Raw genomic sequence first — 20,609 nt, 5'->3', positions numbered from 1 at the left:
CGGTAGTCTAGTTTTTACGTGCGTCAAACGCATCCTGACATGAAATCCCTTTGGCCATTTGTCGCACTTACATCAATTTTCATGGAGTGACAAGATAGCACGACAAGATTGAAACTACTTTCATATGAAAAGTGACAAAAATTTTCGGAACTTTTTTGGTTTTCATTGAATATCTTAGGATTGAAATCGAATTTTGGGGATCTGTGAAGGTCAAAAGATGTGGGATTGTTAGCTGCACAAAATGGCGTACTTAACTCAATTTGGCCCAAAATGCACGTACGACAAGTTAGCACGACGGCGACGATATGTTGTTGTTGTTAATTCATTTATTTCTGGCAGCTTTAATCTTCTTGGTCATTCGCTACCCTAAACTTTCATTTGTATTACATAGTTTTCATGCTATTTCTAAAATTCTAAAATAATTACAAAACATATTTATCCAATTAAAGATATGCAGATTTTCTATAGCATGTGAAAACTTGTAAAAATTTAATTTAGCAAATGTTTTCGAAGACATACTCAGACCGATATTATTGGTAAATACTAATTTGACATTTCGTAAACTTTTAAACGTTTAACAAAAAAAGTGGAAAACCATAAAGATTTAATTAAGCAAATCTTGGTTTATTTTGTGAATGTTTTTAAACGTGCGAAAGTGAAATGTGTAAGCTGTAAATGCGTACTGTTATGCCATAGGGTCAGGAGCAGGGATGTCAAAATAGTAAGTAGTAAAAAGTAAAAGGTATTCGTTCTAAAATACGTCCCACGTTAGGATGATTGCTGCCAATACATTCCATATTCATGAGCTTCATCTGCTACGAGATTCTGCAAACCATCTCTGTTCTGCCCCAGCATCAGTGTATCGTCTAACCACCCTACCTCCCACTTCTAGATTTTACGCTGCTCATCCCAGCCAGCTAGTTTAAATTCCACGATAGAACGGCAAAGGCAAAGTTATTCACATTTCTGTGACACGGCATTACTTCATCGTGTTCATATAGCTTGTTTATATTACATTTTATTTTCATTTTTCATTCATTCTCCTTCTCTCCTTCAGCACTGCTGACTGGGGCTTCACCGGCCAGACTCGTCGACCAGACCACCGGCAGCTGCCGTCGTTGCGTTGTTCCTTCGACTGCCGCCTTTGGCTGTTTTGCCTTGGCCCGTTCTGTCTGCCTGTCTGTCATGAACAACGCGGAGAGGTAGGGCGGAGCTATAACGAACGGCTTGCCTGCCCAGGAACTGCAGCCAATATACGGAGTGAGGGCCCCTGAGCCCTGCTGCTGCTGCCTGGGTCCACATCCCCCGCCTTCCACGCGCTTGATTCACAGCCGTCAACCTCCACTTTGTTTTGCCGTGTGGTCAGGGGATAAAAAGGGATTATAAAGTGCGTTGTGGGATTGGAATGCGTCTTTTGAGGGATTTTGGGAAACGGGTTTTGATAATTTGGAACGAAATTTTGCAATTCTATGGACGAATAAAAACGAAATATTTCATTAAACTAACGATTTATTTTAAAAGTACAAATTGATAACCTAACTTAACGAGCATTACGAGCCTTATACAGAAAGTGGAGTTTATATTTCTTCTTCAAATACTTTTAGTTTCATTATTAGTGGATCTTTCAGCCGTTGTGGTCTCTCTGTTTCTCACTGGGGGTTGTTATCCCTTCTCAAGCGAATAGTTTCACCACGATGGCCAACAGGACGGTGGCCGCGGACAGGACAACGCTCGAGGCACCCCCGCACACGTCCGTGATGCAGGACGCGAACGTAATGGCGTGGGCGACAAAGTTCTGCTCGTACGCCCCGGACAGCATGAACGCCCACGGTCCACTCGCGTACACCATTGCGTCCTCACCCCCGTTGACTCCCGCCGTCATCGGGACCGAGGCCGAGCAGGTTCGTTCCTTGGCAGGGGTGGCCGCATTCTGCAGCACCGTCACCGGATCCAACCGACCCTCGGGGAGCTTGTAGTACGAGTCGAATCCCGGGCCGGTGGCATACGACACGCTGAGGTACGGCTTGGAGTCCTGGTCGCTAGTGCCGGCGGACACCAGAGCGTCGGTGTCACGTGCCTGAGCAAGACAATTTTTTCGAAAGGGGAAAAGAACAAAGCAAATTTGGCTGGATTAGAGATTGGGGTTGTGGTTTGGTATGAATTCTTTAACGAGAACAAAGCAAGGTGTCATGAAACTGTTTCAGGAAGAAAATAATCTCATGTAATCCAATTATATAATACAAGCTTAAAGTAAAACTCACCGGATATCCGGGCAGCGACAGTGTACTTCCAACGTCGTTCAACGAAACAACCAGCGAGTTTGTCTCCGAAACCATCATGTGGCCCATGTCAAAGGCCATCGAGTAGTGCGCCACCTGCTGGAACGCCTTGTTGGGTTTGTTTTCCTGGTGTGCCCTCAGAATGTTACCGTCCTCGACGAACAGCAGAAACCCGTTCGAATGTTCCTTCTTCTGGAGCATCTCCAGCGAGTAGTGCACCATGCGGACCAGTGGCGGGGTGTCCGGGTTCTGGCCGTTACCCACGTCGGCGGCGTACGGTAGCTGGTCGTAGTCGAACAGCCCCAGGAGGTGGTCAATTTTGGATGTGTCCAGCGCCGCAAGTTCTGCCTGAAAAATAAAAGAAAACAATAAATCTCCACCAACTCACATGAAATCAGAAAAAAATGCCCCGACTCCTCTTCGATTTGAGTGAAACTTTTTCCTCAGGAGTTACTTTTGTCCCTGATCATGAATCCGAGCTCCATTTTTCGATATCTCGTGACGGAGGGGCGGTACGACCCCTCCCATTTTTGACCATTCGAAAAATACGTGTTTTTCAATCATTTGCACCCTGAAATAGTGATGGTTTGGATTTTTTTTTTTTTTTTTTTGTATGAAACTCGTTGCAAAACTTATTTTTTTCAGCACTCTTCATATTTAAGAAACTCGGTGAACCTCTTGGATAAATGTACGACTCGTGCTGAAAAAATTGTCTTTTTGCAACTGGTTGTATAAACTACTATTTTAAAACATTTTTTGTAGAATCTCAGTAGGGGAAATATACTCATTTAAATCTATATTTCCCCTACCTAACTCGTGATGTTTACATGCAAACCCCTTGTGTTTAAGTCGATTGGGGAAGTGAAGGCACGCGGATGTGTGCAGGATTTTTCTTGATTTTAGCGTCATTTTTTTAGTGATTGGCCAAAACGGGTCGAAACGTCGGATGAAGAGAACATACAAGTGTTTTGATTCCCCAAACAGACCGAAAGCCAAACCTAACCAACTTGTTTAGTATAATCAAAGAAGTCCTTCCTATATCATCGTTGATCGAGAGGAACGACGTCGTGTGAATTATTGTATTAAAATATGAAATGATGTTTAAGTGTTTAAAGTAAAATAACTGTAAAAAAAAAAGTCCTTTCTATATCATCGTTGATCGAAGGGCACGCTGACGGTTTGAGTCCTCTGGATAATCGTGGTGCAAAATTACAACTATTTAGTACATAAATAACATTTCGTGAGTGTTTCGATGTGTAAATAAGAAAGACCTTCCCATAGCATCGTTTTTCGGAATGCACGTCGGCAGGACGATTATGAAAGTTCTCCCCATAGCATCGTCTTTCGTGAGGCATCGAAAGCCAATTCCATATCATACTAACCCAAACGGTCTCATGAGCTGCCAACAGGTATATAGCGAAAAGCTGTGTGCTCGATGAGTCGCCAACTTCAACTATCGAACTAACATTCCTCCCTTTTGTTGAACTGCAGGCTTCTTGGGAAAGGTATTGACTAATGAAGAAGGGATCTTCAGAGGTTAAACAGTGAACGATGATTGACTCCCACTGATCAATTTCGATTCATTGTTTAACTACAGCTGATCTGTCAATAACGGAGTAGCAGCTCATTGGCAGTCAACCATGCTCATGCTCATTAGGGTGCCCAGAATATGGGACTTTTTCTCAAAACCTCGTTCCACAAGCTGAATATTGTTCCTTGACCTATTTTAGGACTCTGGGCCAAATATGAGCAAAATCGGTCAACATTTACCCATTGATACTCGAAGGTGAAGTTTGTATGGAAAAAATCGAAAAAATTAAAACCCAATTTTCTCACGGTTTAGTATGCACTGTTCGCTACTTCCATCCAAATATTCCCAAAAGTGAGATTTTTATTGAAAATTTAAAGCTCTACAACTTTGTAGAACATACAAAAGCTGTAAAACTTGTTCCTGAAAAGTTATTAGCGATTTAAAAAAGCAAATTGTATGAAAAACATTTTTTTTCACCAACTTTAGGCTCGGGTATCAATGGGTTAATCTCAACAAATTTCGCTCAAAATAACTCAAAAAACCGATTTCCACTTGTGGAGCAGGGGGTCATTTTTTCTAGGCACCCTAATGATCATGCTCATGGTTACAAGCACTAGCGTGCCCAGCTCTTTGAGGAAGGTGGGGCAATAATTTGGACGTTTAGAAAAATACGTCATTTGTGGACACCCCCTGACCAAATTTAGAACAAATTTCTGTGGATGGTGGGGCAGTTGCCCCATGTTGCCCCACCCTGTGCACGCTAGTGGTTACAAGCAACCCCCCAGCACAATAAGGTCGAAATATTCTTACAGTGCCATCCGGTTGTTGGCATTATGAGGTGATTTTTTTATTGCCAAATTTATTGTTTGAGGACTAATCATAAATCACAAAATGTATGAAATTCAAGGAGCAAATATAAAACATTTCATAAGGGCACTAAACCAAAACGTAAACATTCGGGATTATCCCATCATTCCATTCAATAGTACAGTTCCTACATGCCCTCCAAGAATCAGATTTATAGCAAACAATTTCCTATCCAGATTTTCAAGCGAAGATGGCGTTCGAATGGTGAACGCCCGAAATGTCAAAATCACGCAGTGGTACCAACATTACGAAAAAGGTGTGCCATGGCATGACAGCCATACTTTTTTTCTAATGTTGGTGCTACTGCGTGATTTTGACAATTCAGGCGTTCGCCATTCGAACGCCATCTTCGCTTAAAAACCTGGATTGAAAAATAAAAAACACAAAAGGGCGCATAACAATGTTCACTCCAAGCCAACAAAAAATGATCAAATGTGCCCTTTTCTTTTTCGTTTTTTTTTTTATAGCTGAGAAACTTTTTGTGTTATAAAGTGAACTTTTCATGCATTCTTCACATTTATTCACTTCAAAGCAAAGTTTGGTTTACTTTTCACCAAAAAAATCTGCCGAAAAAACTTCGTCGAAATACAATATTTAAAACGGTCCCGTGGCTGCTGTTCAGTATGAAGATTGTTTTATGTTTCACATACCTTATCTACACCATTTAATCACAAAACTTCAGCAATCATCAAAATTTCCACTAAATTCATCATTATTTCTAACTAAACAAACGGGCCCATAAACATCATTCAGAACAGCAATCAGTGCGCTTTAGTGCCCTTTTAGCTCTTTTCGAAATTGCTTTTAGAAAGGGCCCATTATGAACAACAGTTGGAAAGTTAGGCCTAATAACGAGATTTTTTTAAATTATGAGTTTTATTGCGAAAATCAACATTAATCAAGAAGCATAAAGAAGCATAAAGGAGCAAGAAGAGGATAATGATGTGTTTTATCGTATCATCAGTATAAATACCATCAGTCAAGCTTCTTTTTTTAAATAGAAATTGAAACAAGTTGTCCACTTTTTGTAAGCAAATTTCTCAAATAGCAATATTTTTATAAAATTGTTACGCAATTATTGAATGGCCCAAAGATACTTTTTCATTCCAATTCATTATGTTTTGATTAAATTTAAATCAATCTATCCTCTGCAAGCCCTAGGAGACCAAGAATATCGAATTGATTTGGTTGTTTCCTAAATCGGGAAGAAAATGTTGCCAAAAACGGCAGACAAAATTGAGCACTGTAGTGAAATTATCAATCTTGATTGATTGCCCTTTGGAAGAAAGCACTAAGAATCGAACCTATAACTACTACGGTTCATTTGCATTGAATTTCAAAACCGACCTTCTTTGATGAAGTTCATTTTTGTTCGAGCTTTTGATATATTATAGATATTTATTTAAAGAAGTTTAGTTCATGCTTGACTTCTGAGAACACTGTATATTGTTATTACTTTTAAGTAAATCTCGACAAAAAAGACTTCCGGATATCTTTTCAATACACTGTAAGATATGAAGTTTTATTACTTTTCCGAAGAATAATAAAATATCATAGTCTGTTTACACGATAATTGGATATTTTAAGTGATAAGTAAATGTAAAGAAGACCCTCTCAAGGAGATGAATTCATTTTTTTTCTTCATTTACTAACGTTATTATTTTACGTTAAATTTAATGGGTTTCATCCATTATCACCCCTACTGACGGAAACTAATATCGTCGTTGTCGCGCTAACTTGTCGCACGTGTATTTTGTGCCAAATTGAGTTAAGAACGCCATTTTGTGCAGCTCACAATGCTTCACCTTTTGACCTTCACAGATCCCCAATATTCGATTTCAATCCTGAGATATTCCACAAAAACTGAAAAAAATCCATGCCAGCCTGAAAATTGAAGTAAATGCGACAAAGGACAAAGGGATTTCAGGTCAGAACGCGTTTGACACAAGTTCGAGCTCGACTACCGTAAACATTTGTAATTATAACTCGGGACTCCACCAGCAAACTTCAACCAAACTTCAGGACAGTGCACAGAATGGTCAACCAAACAAAGCGTGTTTGTTATTGTTTACAATGCGTGCTCTAGTTTTTGTTTATTGAAGGTCAAACATTAAAATGCGTTTTTTTCGGAACGCCAAAAAGCGACAAGATAACACGACAGCGTCGATTTGTAGAAATAATATATATTTGATAACAACTAAAAAATTTGATTAAAAAAACTGACAAAAATCCTTTCGCTGACCACACTGTACTAATCCATCCCGCCGGAACACCAACCGGAAGGATGTCCGTAATGCGGAAACGTACCACAAAAGAAGACGAGACCAAGAAGAAGAAGAAGCAGACCACTCGAGAACGACGACGAGGCAACAGACTAAGTAATAACAACATCCTCATTATCTTTCCGCATCAGTCATTTCCATGCCTACGAGCGACGGTCGACCAACTAAAGTTGTTCAGAGGGGTTCTGGTGAAGCCCAACTTCAGCAAACAGAAAACTCCCGAAAAGGAGGGTTCTCGCTTCGAGTCGAGTTTGTTCTGCCTCGTACATTTTTTAAAGTTGTGCGCCCGTTGAACCTTCCTACCCGACCGAACACTTTAAAGAGTTCGTTGGATTATGCTTGCCTGGGCGCTGGCAGCACTGGCACGGGTAATGAGTTGTGCAAAAGGGGGAAGTCTGGCAACGACGGCGATTCGCTTGCACGAGGGGACTGAAATGAAATGGAATGAAAATCAAATTACGAAGAGCGGTACGAGGGTTATACGAGGGTTGGTGTGGAAGTTGGGAGTTTGGAGGGAGCTGTGTGTGTTGTGTTTTATATTTTATATCATACATTTATGCTCGCCGTCAAATACGAGCGGGTTTTATCGCTGGTAAGCGTGAATATCTTCTTTTTTTATATTTTATGATTGCGCGTTCATGTTTGTGTGTTGGGCAGGCTGAATGAATTGATGTGTCGGATTAATTATAAATAACTTCAAAGATGGTGTGAGAAGGGTTGTGTGTGAACTGGAATTCAGAGTAATTATAAGGCGTATAACGCGCGTAATGTTGAATAATTTGCTGTAGGAAATTGTTATTGGAAGAATAGAATTTCAAACACATTCATAATGGATTTAGTTTTTGTTCAATCAAAATTAAAGTTTTAAAAGTTTAACTGATTTGGTATGATATGTTATAAAGTGCAATACTTCATTTTCACGACCCTGATTCAATGGCAGTTTCTGATAGTTCTTGGCAAAGGCAACATTTTAAAACACAGAAAAATAATGATGGTAATATTCATCAGGAAATGATGACCTCTGAAAATAATGAATTTTCATCAGTTTTTGACACATTTTTAAAGTAATATTACACAAAAAAAGAGGTAATATTTAACCAACCAAATTTTTAACCTTCCAAAATTAAAAAAAAACATTTTTTTTCTATGAACGTAATTTCGTCATTTTGAAATTTTGCTATTATTGTCTCAAAACAAACGAAAATTTTTTGGTATCAATACGTAGCTTTTATGAATTTGATTTTGAGCCACATATTCTCGTTTTTGTTGGAATGTTTAAAACTATGCACGGATGATGAAACTTGACAAATGGAAAATAAACATTCTTATAATATTTTTGAAGAGAATTGAGAGAAAGGTGAGTCAAAATGATACTTTTTCACCAAGTTCTCTTTAGGGACCCTTTTAACTTAAAAAAAATACATTATCTCGTGTTGTTTTAAAATTTATGAGTCACAGAAAATAAAGCAGAAACGAGTTGTTGCCTAGGGTTTTTTTTTAAGTGACAATTCAAATTATATACTTTTACAATGTTTGTTAATGGTTAACATATTTTGTTTAATGGACATTGTAGTGCTTGTAGTACTCATCCGTGAGGAAAATGATCCTGGAAAGGATATCGTGAGACAAGTTAGAAAACTATTTTATCCTCGAAATATTACAAAACATAAAAAAATACTCGTCGAAAAATTTCTACTTTAAACTTTTCAAACAGAACCTCGCTTTAAGATTCTTCAAGCCAAAAAAAAATAACACCAACATGCCAAACAAAACAAAGCCTACACCCGAGAGGTTGTGTGCCTTGACTACCAAGAAGGGCTTCTCGCAAAAACCAACATCGTTGGCACACGAAACGAAGCAAAGGTCTCTCCAAAGCAGAGTATTTTCGCACAACGTAAGGAGCGAATGAAGCGAAACAGCAACAACAAAAAAAAGCATCGCCGTCGTCGTCCTACAGAAGAATGCAATTGACGTGAATGATTTATATCAGCCATTTTACATCGGGGCTCTGCACGATAAATCAAACTCAAATCGGTCGAATCGTGCACGGCCTGGATCTTCAACGAGACCGTTCGTTCGTTCAGGAGACCCATTTGTGTATCGGAGTTTGCCGCCGGCCCGGCTGGCTCGTCGTCGTTGCGAAAAAGGTCTAGTGTCACTCCAGGGCTAGAACAATGGGCGAGCAGCTTTTTTTTTTTTTTTTTAAATTTATGTTTATTCAGATATTTTTCTTCCATGTACATTCATTCAGTTAAAATATTATTGAGTGTCCAATCACAATCGATGACTTTTCACCTCAATTTTAAATACTAGCAACTTTTATTTATTCATGAAATATTGTAGCTTTCGCTATTCAGTGATTTCAAATGTAGGAGGTTCTACATGTACAAAAGGGAAAAGGGATACCTTTAAACTAACTTATAAACTATATAAAGAGCGGATCAATGCAGCTGAAGACTGCAATGATTTTTGTCGAAATGCATCAATTATCTTATTGGACATAACATCCAAAGTGTCAACTTCGGCTAATTGATGAAGTTCACTGGTGCTGAACCAGGGAGGAAGTTTCAGAATCATTTTCAGAATTTTGTTCAGAATCCTCTGAAGTTTTTTCTTCCTGGTTAAGCAACAGCTTGTCCAGATCGGCACAGCATAAAGCATGGCAGGTCTGAAAATTTGTTTATAAATTAACAGTTTATTCTTGAGACAAAGTCTAGAATTCCTGTTTATAAGTGGATACAAACATTTAATATATTTGTTACATTTAACCTGGATACTTTCAATGTGATCCTTGTAAGCAGAGCCGTACCTTGGGTCCACGGCGCCCTTGGCGAAGCATCAATTTGGCGCCCCTTAAAATTTTTCATCGTTTTGATATGTTTACTTAAATTTTCAGCGATTGCTTCAAAGAGTTTTAATAATATAGTGGTAATTGATGAAATAAATATAACAGCTAAAAAATTCAACCACAGTTTAATTCTTTAAAGAATATTCAAATTAATGTTTTATTATTTTTAAACCATTTCAATCGATTAAAAGATATACTATTGGTTTCCAATACAGATAGGTTGTAACGAAAAGTTGCTTTAGGATTAATGTTGACTGAAAATAGCAGAGTGTTGTTTTATCTTCTTAAGCAGAATTTGATCTGACCAAGCTTAAATTTCATGTTATCAATAAAATTATATGATGTACGATATAAAATTTCTAAAATTACTTTTTACCTTTTCAACACATTAAATTTTATTTGTGTTTATTTTTCGACATCTAAAGTTTCTTAAAATTTTGTATAAAAACCATTACACTCAAATAGAGGGTGACGAGCGGGAATTCCCGGGAAATCGTCCATTTTTGGACCTCTCGATTCCCGGGAAATTTGGTCGAAGCAAAATTATATAAACTAATCAGAAAAACATTTGAAAATTCGAAATTGTTTAGAACATTGGATGTTCAATGTATGATTTTCAAGTTCGAATTAACCAATGCTTCTCTTATCTTCTAATTCAGAAAGTGTAAATTTTAACTTTCCAATAACTATAATTGGGAGAACTTATAATAATGTGGACCCCAAAATTTACCTTAAAGCATACTTAGCAGTTAGCCACAAGAAGAAAGTCTATTTTTTTTATATTTTTGTTTATTATTTCTAAGAGGGAAAATCCTTTTCAAGATTAGTATAATATCCATATCCTCTTTCAAGCATAGCAATCCTTATAATCTGTTTTTTTTTTAAATTCTTATTAATTTAATTTCGCTGTATCAAGGTAATTTCCTTTTTTGATGTCATGGAGTAATTTTGTGTTTCGCTTAAACCTCAATATTAAATTATATTTTAGAAGAAAAAAACCCTGGAAATCATTGTAAAGTCCACCAAATGTGAACACTCGGGTTTTCCTGATTACTATTTCTTCAATTAATATTTACAATGGACCTTAAAAAACATCTTCAAATTGTTGTTTTGAATCGCTATTTATCATATTGTAAAAATCCCGATACTGGGAAATTATATATTAGCTAATTTTTTATTTCACAAAAATCTAATAACAAGTTCATACAACAAGTTGTATTGCAGATTCAGAAAAAAAATCAAGAGGTAGATCATAGTTCCCAAAAATAATGAGGCTACTAATTAACGTTTCATTGAATAAGTATGAATAAATCGTAACTGAATTCATTGAAAAGAAACACATTTATAACTTTTCTTTATACATTACTGGCACTATTGGCATAGTTACACTACCGGGTCCAGGAATTCCTGAAATATCCAAATTCAACTCTCGATTCCCGGGAAATTGAAAGTCTCGAGAATAGTCACCCTCTACACTCAAAGCTTTTAGAACCGTTTGTGTAAATGTGAAAATTTAGGTGAACTGGATAGCCCAGCACATGGAATCCATGAAATAAATAAAAAATGTATGTGAAAGATAAGCAACTTTATCCATTCCATTAAAACTTAACATAACAAAAATTTTCAAGGAAAATGTTACAAACATTCTTCAAATTATTGTCCCTAGTAGCAAAATTAAGTGGAACTTTGTGTTTTTCCAAAAAATATTGCTGTTTTTGGAGTTGGAATTTTGCTTTGGTTTGAATTCTAATGGGTCCGCGATAATGGTGTTTCTGCAAATCAAAATTTTCAAGAAATTGTATAATATTTTACTTTTACGACTAAAAAGTTGGTGGGCATGCCAATCCATGCAACTTTGTCGAAGACACCCAAATTTTACTTTTTCCCGAGCAGACGGAAATAACATGGGAATAACATTTTTTGATATTTGAAAATACTAGGCCAATAACATTTAATGTTATTTATAACAGGATTTGTTATTCGTCGTTATGATTTTTTTGTTATTGGAACCCGGGCAGAAAGTTGCATCTTGGAAAAATCTACCCATGTTCGTAAAAACACGAACAAGTCAAGTTCACCCCAGGGTATGGTTAAGAGATAACCGAACATGGCCACGAACATAAATTGTTCGAGGCGTATCTGCGAAAAATCTTGTTGAGTTTATTTGACCAACAATGCCACATCAAGTTGAGTTTATAGTAGCAAACAACTGAAATCTTCCAAAAATCATATCAAGTTCATAAAGTAGATTTTGATCCCAAAAATAATTTTATTGGTTTTTAATGCACCCCGCCACAATTCAGACCCCCCCCCCCCCCCCCTCTTCCTCTTCACAAGTATGAGTAATATTGCAGGAATATACGCACTCACATCAAAACAAGATTTTTCAAAGTTGAAAAATTATTTTACTTTAAAAACTCATTAAAAAATTGTGGAGAAAGCGTTGAATTGCCAAAATGTCACAATAATTTTCCAAATCACGAAAAATCCAAAGTCTCTATATTCCATTTTTTTTAATTAAAAATTAAAGTCTTTGAAAATATTCCTAAAATTTCATAAGTCTAAAAATCCGCACTAAAATTTCAAAAAGCCTGGTAATGTTTCTTATCAAAATAATTTTTCAAAATGTTCAAAAATATTCAACTGGCTGAGAGCAAAAATTTCGCAAAGTCCTGAAAATCTAATAAATTCTACCAAAAATCTTGTCGTGATACGGATCCCGTAAATTTTCTAAGTGCCGGAACGATTTTTGTAGGGGGTATATCAATAATTATTAAAAACCAACTTTCGAATTTCAAAATTTCAATGAAGACGTTTTGTTAGGGACATTATTTTAGGAACAAACTGAAGTTTTTGTAAAAATCGGACGAAAATTTCCTGTAATTTCGACGATTTTTCCGAAATTTTGGTTCAAAGCAAAAATAAACATCAAAATAATTTATCATGTTTCCAAACTCCCAAAAATTTTCTAAGTCCCAACAAAATGCTTTTTCTGTAAAAGTAAAGAATTGAAAAATATACGCAAAAATTTCAAAGTCCAGCATAAATAAAATCAAACTTTAAAATATCAGCTCATGAAAATTATTCTAAGTGTCGGAAATTGAAAATTATGTCAGTGACTGCTAATTTTTCTAAGTCCAGCATAAATTTGAAATAAAGTCAAAATAATCATTTCATGATGTTCGGGTAGATTTTTGGAAAAAATAAAATTTTCGAAATTTTTGCTAAGTCCAAAAAAACTACCAATAACACCTCAATATCAACTGTAGATAATGCAGTATGATCATGGAATATACTTTCCATGATACGCAGTCGGTTTCAAAAGTCGTCATAACTCGAGGAGTTTACAGCAAGATGCGAATAAACAAGCCAAGATAGTTCGAAGTTATATCCACCAACTCACTTTCCGCCCGGGTTTTCCCGAGCAGACGGAAATAACATGGGAATAACATTTTTTGATATTTGAAAATACTAGGCCAATAACATTTAATGTTATTTATAACAGGATTTGTTATTCGTCGTTATGATTTTTTTGTTATTGGAATGTTATTGTAATAACAGACTAATAACATTTTAAGTTATTCTTCGAACAAATCTTTGTTATTATTTTTTGTTATTTTAACAACTAATCCGATCATCCCAATAACAACTGGAGTTATTCTTCCATAACAAAAAGTGTTATTCCCAAGTTGTTTTGGCTTTCAACCAATATCAAACCAATAACAAATTTTGTTATGATAACATAAACTGTTATTAAACTCTTATGCGAAAATTGATTTTTCAAGATGATTCCATAACATTTTCTGTTATTTTAACAGTTTTTGTTATTGAAATGGCATGAATTTTGTTATTACCGTCTGCCCGGGTTCACTCATGCTTCAAGCAATTGAATACAAAGAGCATAGCAAACCAGTTTTTTTTAATATATCAATTCAGGAATATAATATATTGAGAGCAATTTATGCGCTCTTAAAAAACCAACATTTTTATGTTGGAAAAACAAAATATTTTGCTAAAAATTTTACAAAAGTCAAAGCATTTTTTGTGTTAGAAATATTCAATTTAAACAGTTCAGTATTTCGAAAACGTAGGCCAATCTCAACGCACAAGTTTGCATTTATAACGATAAAAATATCTCAAATGTCATTTTCTTTAAACTTGAAATATCTTATTTTTTTTTATTACAGATTTTCAATAGAAATGTGTAAATTTCAATTGAAGAGCTGATTATATATAAAAAAAACAACTTCAAAACATAAAAAAGCATGATGATTCCTGATGCTGGAAAAAATTGTGAAATTTAAATTGAATTTTATATACTGTAGTTGTAATATAAAATCTCTAGCTATTTCAAAGAATTGTTATAAAACTCCTGAACTTTTTGCCACTTGGGCGCCCCCTTTGATAAATGAATTTAGTGAATTTAATTTTAAATTTAATTCTGGTAGAATTATTGAAATAGTTGATTTTGGCGCCCCAAGTGTTTAACATAAAATAATATTTGTAATATTCCGATTCAGATTATCGAGTTATTTTGTAGTCCTACTTTAAAATTTGGCGCCCCTTTTGTTCTGAATGCCTTTCCACGATTTTATAATAACATAACAAATTTGTTCAATCATCGTTTTTGGCGCCCCCCAAGGGCTGGCGCCCTTGGCAGTCGCCAACTGCGCCAACCCCTAGGTACGGCGCTGCTTGTAAGTAAGGTTTTTGTCAAAAGCAAGTCCAAGATATTTCACTTTATCCTCCCACTTTAAATTTACCTCATTCATCTTTATAATGTGATGACTTTTTGGTTTAAGAAAATCAGCCCTTGGTTTGTGAGGGAAAATAATAAGGTGAGTTTTTGCAGCATTTGGAGTAATTTTCCATTCTTTCAAATAAGAATTGAAAATATCCAAGCTTTTTTGTAATCTTCTTGTGATGACACGAAGGCTTCTACCTTTGGCGGAGATGCTTGTATCATCAGCAAAAAGTGATTTCTGACATCCTGGGGGCAAATCAGGCAAGTCAGAAGTAAAAATATTGTATAAAATTGGACCCAAAATGCTTCCTTGAGGGACGCCGGCACATACAGGTAGTTGATCAGATTTGCTGTTCTGATAACATACCTGCAGAGTACGATCCGTCAAATAATTTTGAATAATTTTCACGATATAAATCGGAAAATTAAACCTTTTCAATTTCGCAATCAAACCTTTATGCCAAACACTGTCAAATGCTTTTTCTATGTCTAGAAGAGCAGCGCCAGTAGAATAGCCCTCAGATTTGTTGCTTCGAATTAAATTTGAAACTCTCAACAACTGATGAGTAGTTGAATGCCCAAGGCGAAATCCAAACTGCTCATCAGCGAAAATTGAATTTTCATTAATGTGCGTCATCATTCTATTAAGAATTATTCTTTCGAATAATTTACTAATAGATGAAAGCAAACTAATGGGCCGATAGCTTGAGGCTTCAGCAGGATTTTTATCCGGTTTCAAAATCGGAACTACTTTGGCATTTTTCCAACTACTGGGAAAATATGCCAAATCAAAACATTTGTTGCAAATTTTGACCAAGCTACTTAAAGTTGCTTCAGGTAATTTTTTAATTAAAATGTAAAAAATGCCATCCTCACCAGGGGCTTTCATATTTTTAAATTTTTTGATAATAGATTTAATTTAATTCAGATCCGTATTAAAAACATCATCTGATGAAAATTCTTGTTCAACAATATTCTGAAATTCTATTGATATTTGATCTTCAATAGGACTCAAAACATTTAAGTTGAAATTATGAGCACTTTCAAACTGCTGAGCAAGTTTTTGAGCTTTCTCCCCATTTGTTAATAAAACATTATCACCATCTCTTAAAGAAGGGATTGGTTTTTGAGGTTTCTTAAGAACCTTTGAAAGTTTCCAAAAAGGTTTGGAATAAGGTTTAATTTGTTCGACATCTCTTGCGAACTTTTCATTTCGCAGGAGAGTGAATCTGTGGTCAATAACCTTTTGCAAATCTTTTTGAATTCGCTTCAGTGCAGGATCACGAGAACGTTGATACTGTCTTCGGCGAACATTTTCAGACGAATCAGAAGCTGAAGATCGTCATCAATAATGGGAGAATCAAATTTGACTTGGACTTTAGGAATAGCAATATTCCTAGCATCCAAAATTGCATTAGTTAAAGATTCCAAGGCTGAATCGATATCAGCTTTGGTTTCTAAAACAAAATCATGATTTAAATTATTCTCAATATGATGCTGATACCTGTCCCAATTAGCTTTGTGATAATTAAACACAGAACTATTGGGTCTGGTAACTGCTTCATGAGAAAGTGAAAAAGTTACTGGAAGATGATCAGAATCAAAATCAGCATGAGTCACTAAAGGACCACAATACTGACTTTGATTTGTCAAAACCAAATCAATTGTTGATGGATTTCTAACAGAAGAAAAGCAAGTTGGCCCATTCGGGTATAAAACCGAATAAAGACCAGAAGTGCAATCTCTGAATAGAATTTTACCATTGGAATTTACTTTTGAATTATTCCAGGATTGGTGTTTGGCATTGAAATCACCGATGATCAAAAATCGAGATCTATGCCGAGTAAGTTTATTCAAATCCCCTTTGAAATAATTTTTATTTTCCCCAGTGCATTGGAAAGGCAAGTATGCAGCTGCAATCATAATTTTCCCAAAAGAAGTTTCAAGTTCAATGCCCAAACTTTCAATAACTTTTAACTTAAAGTCACGTAAAGTGCTATAAATCATACTACGGTGGATAACTATTGCAACTCCACCGCCATTTCGATTCATTCTGTTATTGGTTATAACTTTATAATCTGGATCACTTTTCAAATAAGTGCCAGTTTTTAAAAATGTTTCGGTTATAACAGCAACATGCACGTTATGAACTCGTAAAAAGTTGAAAAATTCATTTTCTTTCGCTTTTAAAGAGCGAGCATTAAAATTCATAATATTGATGGAATTACTTAGATCCATGATTAAACTTCAGGGTAAGAACAACATCATTTGCAAATTTTAATCCAATCTGGATAGCTTCCATCATGGATGTAGCATTACTCATTGTTTGAATCAAACCAAACAGTGAGTTTTGCAAAAAAGTCATTTTTTCAAACGTAACATCGCCGAGATCAGAAGATCCCAAAGCGTTGCCAGCAGAAAAATTTTCAAATGAACTTTGAGGTACCTGCCCAATTTGAAAATTGGTAGAGGATTTAAAATTCGTGGATGAACCCGAACCCGAAACGACGTTGGCATAAGAAATGCCATTGCTGTTACCTAACTTTTCCACGGTAGGGGTATTGTTCGAGTGAGACAGCACGAACGTTTGATTTAAAGATGCAGGTACAACCTGACTTTGAGAAAATTTCGGTTTGGATTTCGGCTGATGCTTAGCACGAGAATCCAAAACCTTTTTTCTGATGGGGCAATCCCAGAAATTTGATTTGTGATTTCCACCACAATTTGCACATTTAAATTGGGTGACTTCTTTCACGGGACAATTGTCCTTGTCGTGAGAAGAATCCCCGCAAACCATGCATTTTGGAATCATGGCGCAATGATCAGTACCGTGACCGAATGCCTGGCAACGCCGGCACTGGGTCAGATTCTGGCCATTACCGCCATGTTTCTTAAAATGCTCCCACTTTACCCGTACATGGAACAAAAACTGAACTTTGTCCAAAAGTTTCAAATTGTTGATTTCATTTCTGTTGAAATGAATCAGATAAAATTGTGAAGTCAAACCAAAGCGAGAAATATTCCCGTTTGATTTTTCTTCATTTGTATTACTTGGGATGGGGCAAAGCCAAGCAACACCTTAAGTTCGTTTTTGATCTCATCCACCGACAAGTCGTTGGAGAGACCTTTCAGGACCGCCTTGAATGGACGAGCATTCTTGGTCTCATACGTGTAGAAATTGTGTTTGTGGTTTTTCAAATAACCAACAAAAGTTTGGTGATCTTGTAAAGATTCCGTCAACAAGCGACATTCTCCTCTTCGACCAAGCTGGAACGAAACCTTCAAATTGCAAGTATCCTTGCAATTCTTCAGTTGCGTTCGAAAGCTGGCCAAATCGGAGACGGAAGTCACTACAATTGGCGGAGCCTTTACTCGTTTCTCGACGGCAGTAGGCTCAGTACGAGGAGAAGGATCCTTGTCAACAGTTTCGGATAAAACACCGAAACTGTTTGCCAATGGAATTGGAGGATTGACCTCACTTTCAGAATCAGAATCAGACCTCGGATGAGGCTGTTTTCTTTTTCTGTTTCCGTTAGCCGGCTTAGCGTTCAAACGCTTCACCGACGTAACGACCAAATCTTCAGAAGATTTGCGTTTACCTTTGTTTTGACGCATTTTGCAATCAAAGTTCTCTTAAAAAGATGGCTTCGTTTGTAAAATACAACAAAATTTCAGGTGGGGTTAGTCTTGAAAAGACTGTTTAGAATTTGGGAAAATAACTCAGGTAGTCTTTAAAAAGACTGAGAATTTTTTTTGAAATAACTCTGAGCTTAGGTAGTAAAAAATACCGCAGCTCTAGTGTCCGTTCACCTCGAAGGTTCGCAAGACACTGATGGGCGAGCAGCTTTTTGCTACAGCTGAGGCTGTAGTTGGTATAAATCAGACCATTGTAGTATATTTTTAATAAAAAAAAAAATAAGTTATAGTTAAGCTTTATTTGGAAGCTCAGGCAAATCATTAAATGGCAATTGTTAAGAAAACGTATAGGTTTTTTCTTAAATATGTACGGCATTTAACCGTTTACTTTCCAAATTATAGTATTTTAAGAAGCATTCCTCTTGTCTAATTTTCTTTTATTTGTAGTTTTAGCCCTTATCACAAACTCTAATTGTAATCTTTTACCTTTTAGCTGTTTTTCATTATTTTTCAATCTAAAATGATTTTTTTTTTTTATTTTATCATAAACATTTTATCAATATTGTGGCATTCATGTCATGGAAAAATGGTTCAAATTTTGTTGAACAAACTGGTTTCTTTCAGGAAATTTATCACTAAGATTTCACTAAAAATGGTATAAAGTGATCCACTATTGCCTTTCTCGTTGTTTCGACTGTTAAAACTTTTTTTTTTTATTTAAAACTAAACCGTTAGCTTTTAAGGGTACACAGCAACGAAGGAAGTTGTTATCTTCTTATTCAAAAATTGTCAAACTTATGGACCCAATCCTGCAACAACGGGAATGTGAAATTAGTCAAACTTTGTTGTAAATTACTTTGTGGACAGTACATTAGGCGATGAATAAAAACATTTTTCGATAGTATTCGTAGTTTTGAAGATACTAAAATGTCTGTAACAAAAATCTGGGTGCAAAGTTCTGGTTGATGTGCACCGTTAATTCAAAACAAACTGTGTTAACTGTAATAAAAAGAAGGAGATACTAGTTTAAAATACGGCCATAAAATGACCCATATTTTCATTCTTCCTAATATCTTTCTAATATTTGGCATGAAACAAGTAAAAATCCGAGTTCTTCTCTGGAACACTTTTAAAAGCTTCAAATCGATTTAAAAATTGCATATTTGATGAATGTTTGGTTGGGTCTTAATCCTCTACTGCCCAATTTTTTCATTTTTTTTTATTTTTTCCCGTGTTCAGTAGGTCATTTCGAGCAACTTTTGTTCTACGAAAAACTTTACTACTCTTGTTTTATGTTTTTCTTGTTTCATATTTAGTATTTTAATTTGCATTTATCTTGTTCAGTTTCAGTGTTTGTTTCGGTAGTATTTGGCCTATTCTACCACCTCCTATCATTACATTTTGCCTATCTTTTCTCATGTTTTTACAGAATTTTTTCAATTTTTTGCTTGTTTTTCACATTTTCTGCTATAAAATGGCACCATTATCATTTAAATTGTAAAAAAATGCGTAGAAGCATACACAGCAAAAAATCCGATGGTAAAATCGCATGCAAAAGCATGCACATCACCTTCGTCAAAATAAACACTTAATATTACACACTGCATGTACATTTTTTGCAAACACAAAAAAAAGTTGCAACCGACAGGATTCAAACTCAGCACCAACAGTACGGACTGGCGCCTTATCCCGCTCGGCCATCAGACCGATGAAAAATGGAAAGGATAAACGCATATATGAGCTTGACATTTCGGTCAAGTAGGTTTCCCATACTGATGGGCAACATATTTCAGGGTGTAATATTACATTGAATTACATAAAATAATGCAGAATTTATTTTACACCCAGGCCTTTTACACGCAGCTGGATTACTACTTTTTTAGCTGTGTAGTTCAGACAATGGAAAAATTACTGCATAATTATTTTTACTTAAAATATAGGAAATGTTAGTAAAAAACACAGCCAAAGTTGACCACTAAAAAATGCCATTTTTGAAAACATTGGCAAAGTCACATAAAACAAGTAAAACTTCCAACTCATAAATTTTCTAAAATTCAAGAGTTTTTCTTTCCAATGCTTTTAAAGATCAAAAATTGGTTGAAAAATTGATTTTGGGCAATTTTTTAAATCGAAGCCCGTCTAAAGGCGGGGTTGGGTTGTAGAGGGTAAAAGGTAAAAATTAAAATTTTCGTAAATACTAAACCTATGTCAAAAATGAGTAAAACCAATGCATATGCTAAAAAAGTTCTTGTTTTCACTCAACCAGCGATGGAATAATTATCATCAAAAGAAAATCTTTGGATGCTCATCAAGAAACAAAAACCGAAGGGAGCTTGGCTCTCCTCTCTCGCGCACGAAAGTGTAACGTCGAAAAACGAAGTTGACTTTATAGCTGTCGGCCACCATTGCTAGTACCAACCAC

General features: G+C 35.8%; 1 protein-coding gene across 1 annotated transcript in view; it reads right to left on the bottom strand.

The window, feature by feature from the left end:
- Positions 1–1,537: 1,537 nt before the first annotated feature.
- LOC6048527 (membrane-bound alkaline phosphatase) overlaps positions 1,538–20,609 on the bottom strand; it is a 36,284-nt gene continuing 17,212 nt past the window's right edge. Inside the window, exons 6-7 of the mRNA XM_038264983.1 lie at positions 2,262–2,627; positions 1,538–2,077 (exon numbers count right to left, since the gene is read on the bottom strand). Of these exons, the coding sequence (XP_038120911.1) occupies positions 1,673–2,077; positions 2,262–2,627 (771 nt within the window). The 3' untranslated portion in view covers positions 1,538–1,672. The remainder of the gene's footprint in view (positions 2,078–2,261; positions 2,628–20,609) is intronic.

Source organism: Culex quinquefasciatus, chromosome 3 (assembly GCF_015732765.1).
Source record: "Culex quinquefasciatus strain JHB chromosome 3, VPISU_Cqui_1.0_pri_paternal, whole genome shotgun sequence".
Lineage (NCBI taxonomy): Eukaryota > Metazoa > Arthropoda > Insecta > Diptera > Culicidae > Culex > Culex quinquefasciatus.
This window is presented reverse-complemented; position numbering and strand designations above follow the sequence as displayed.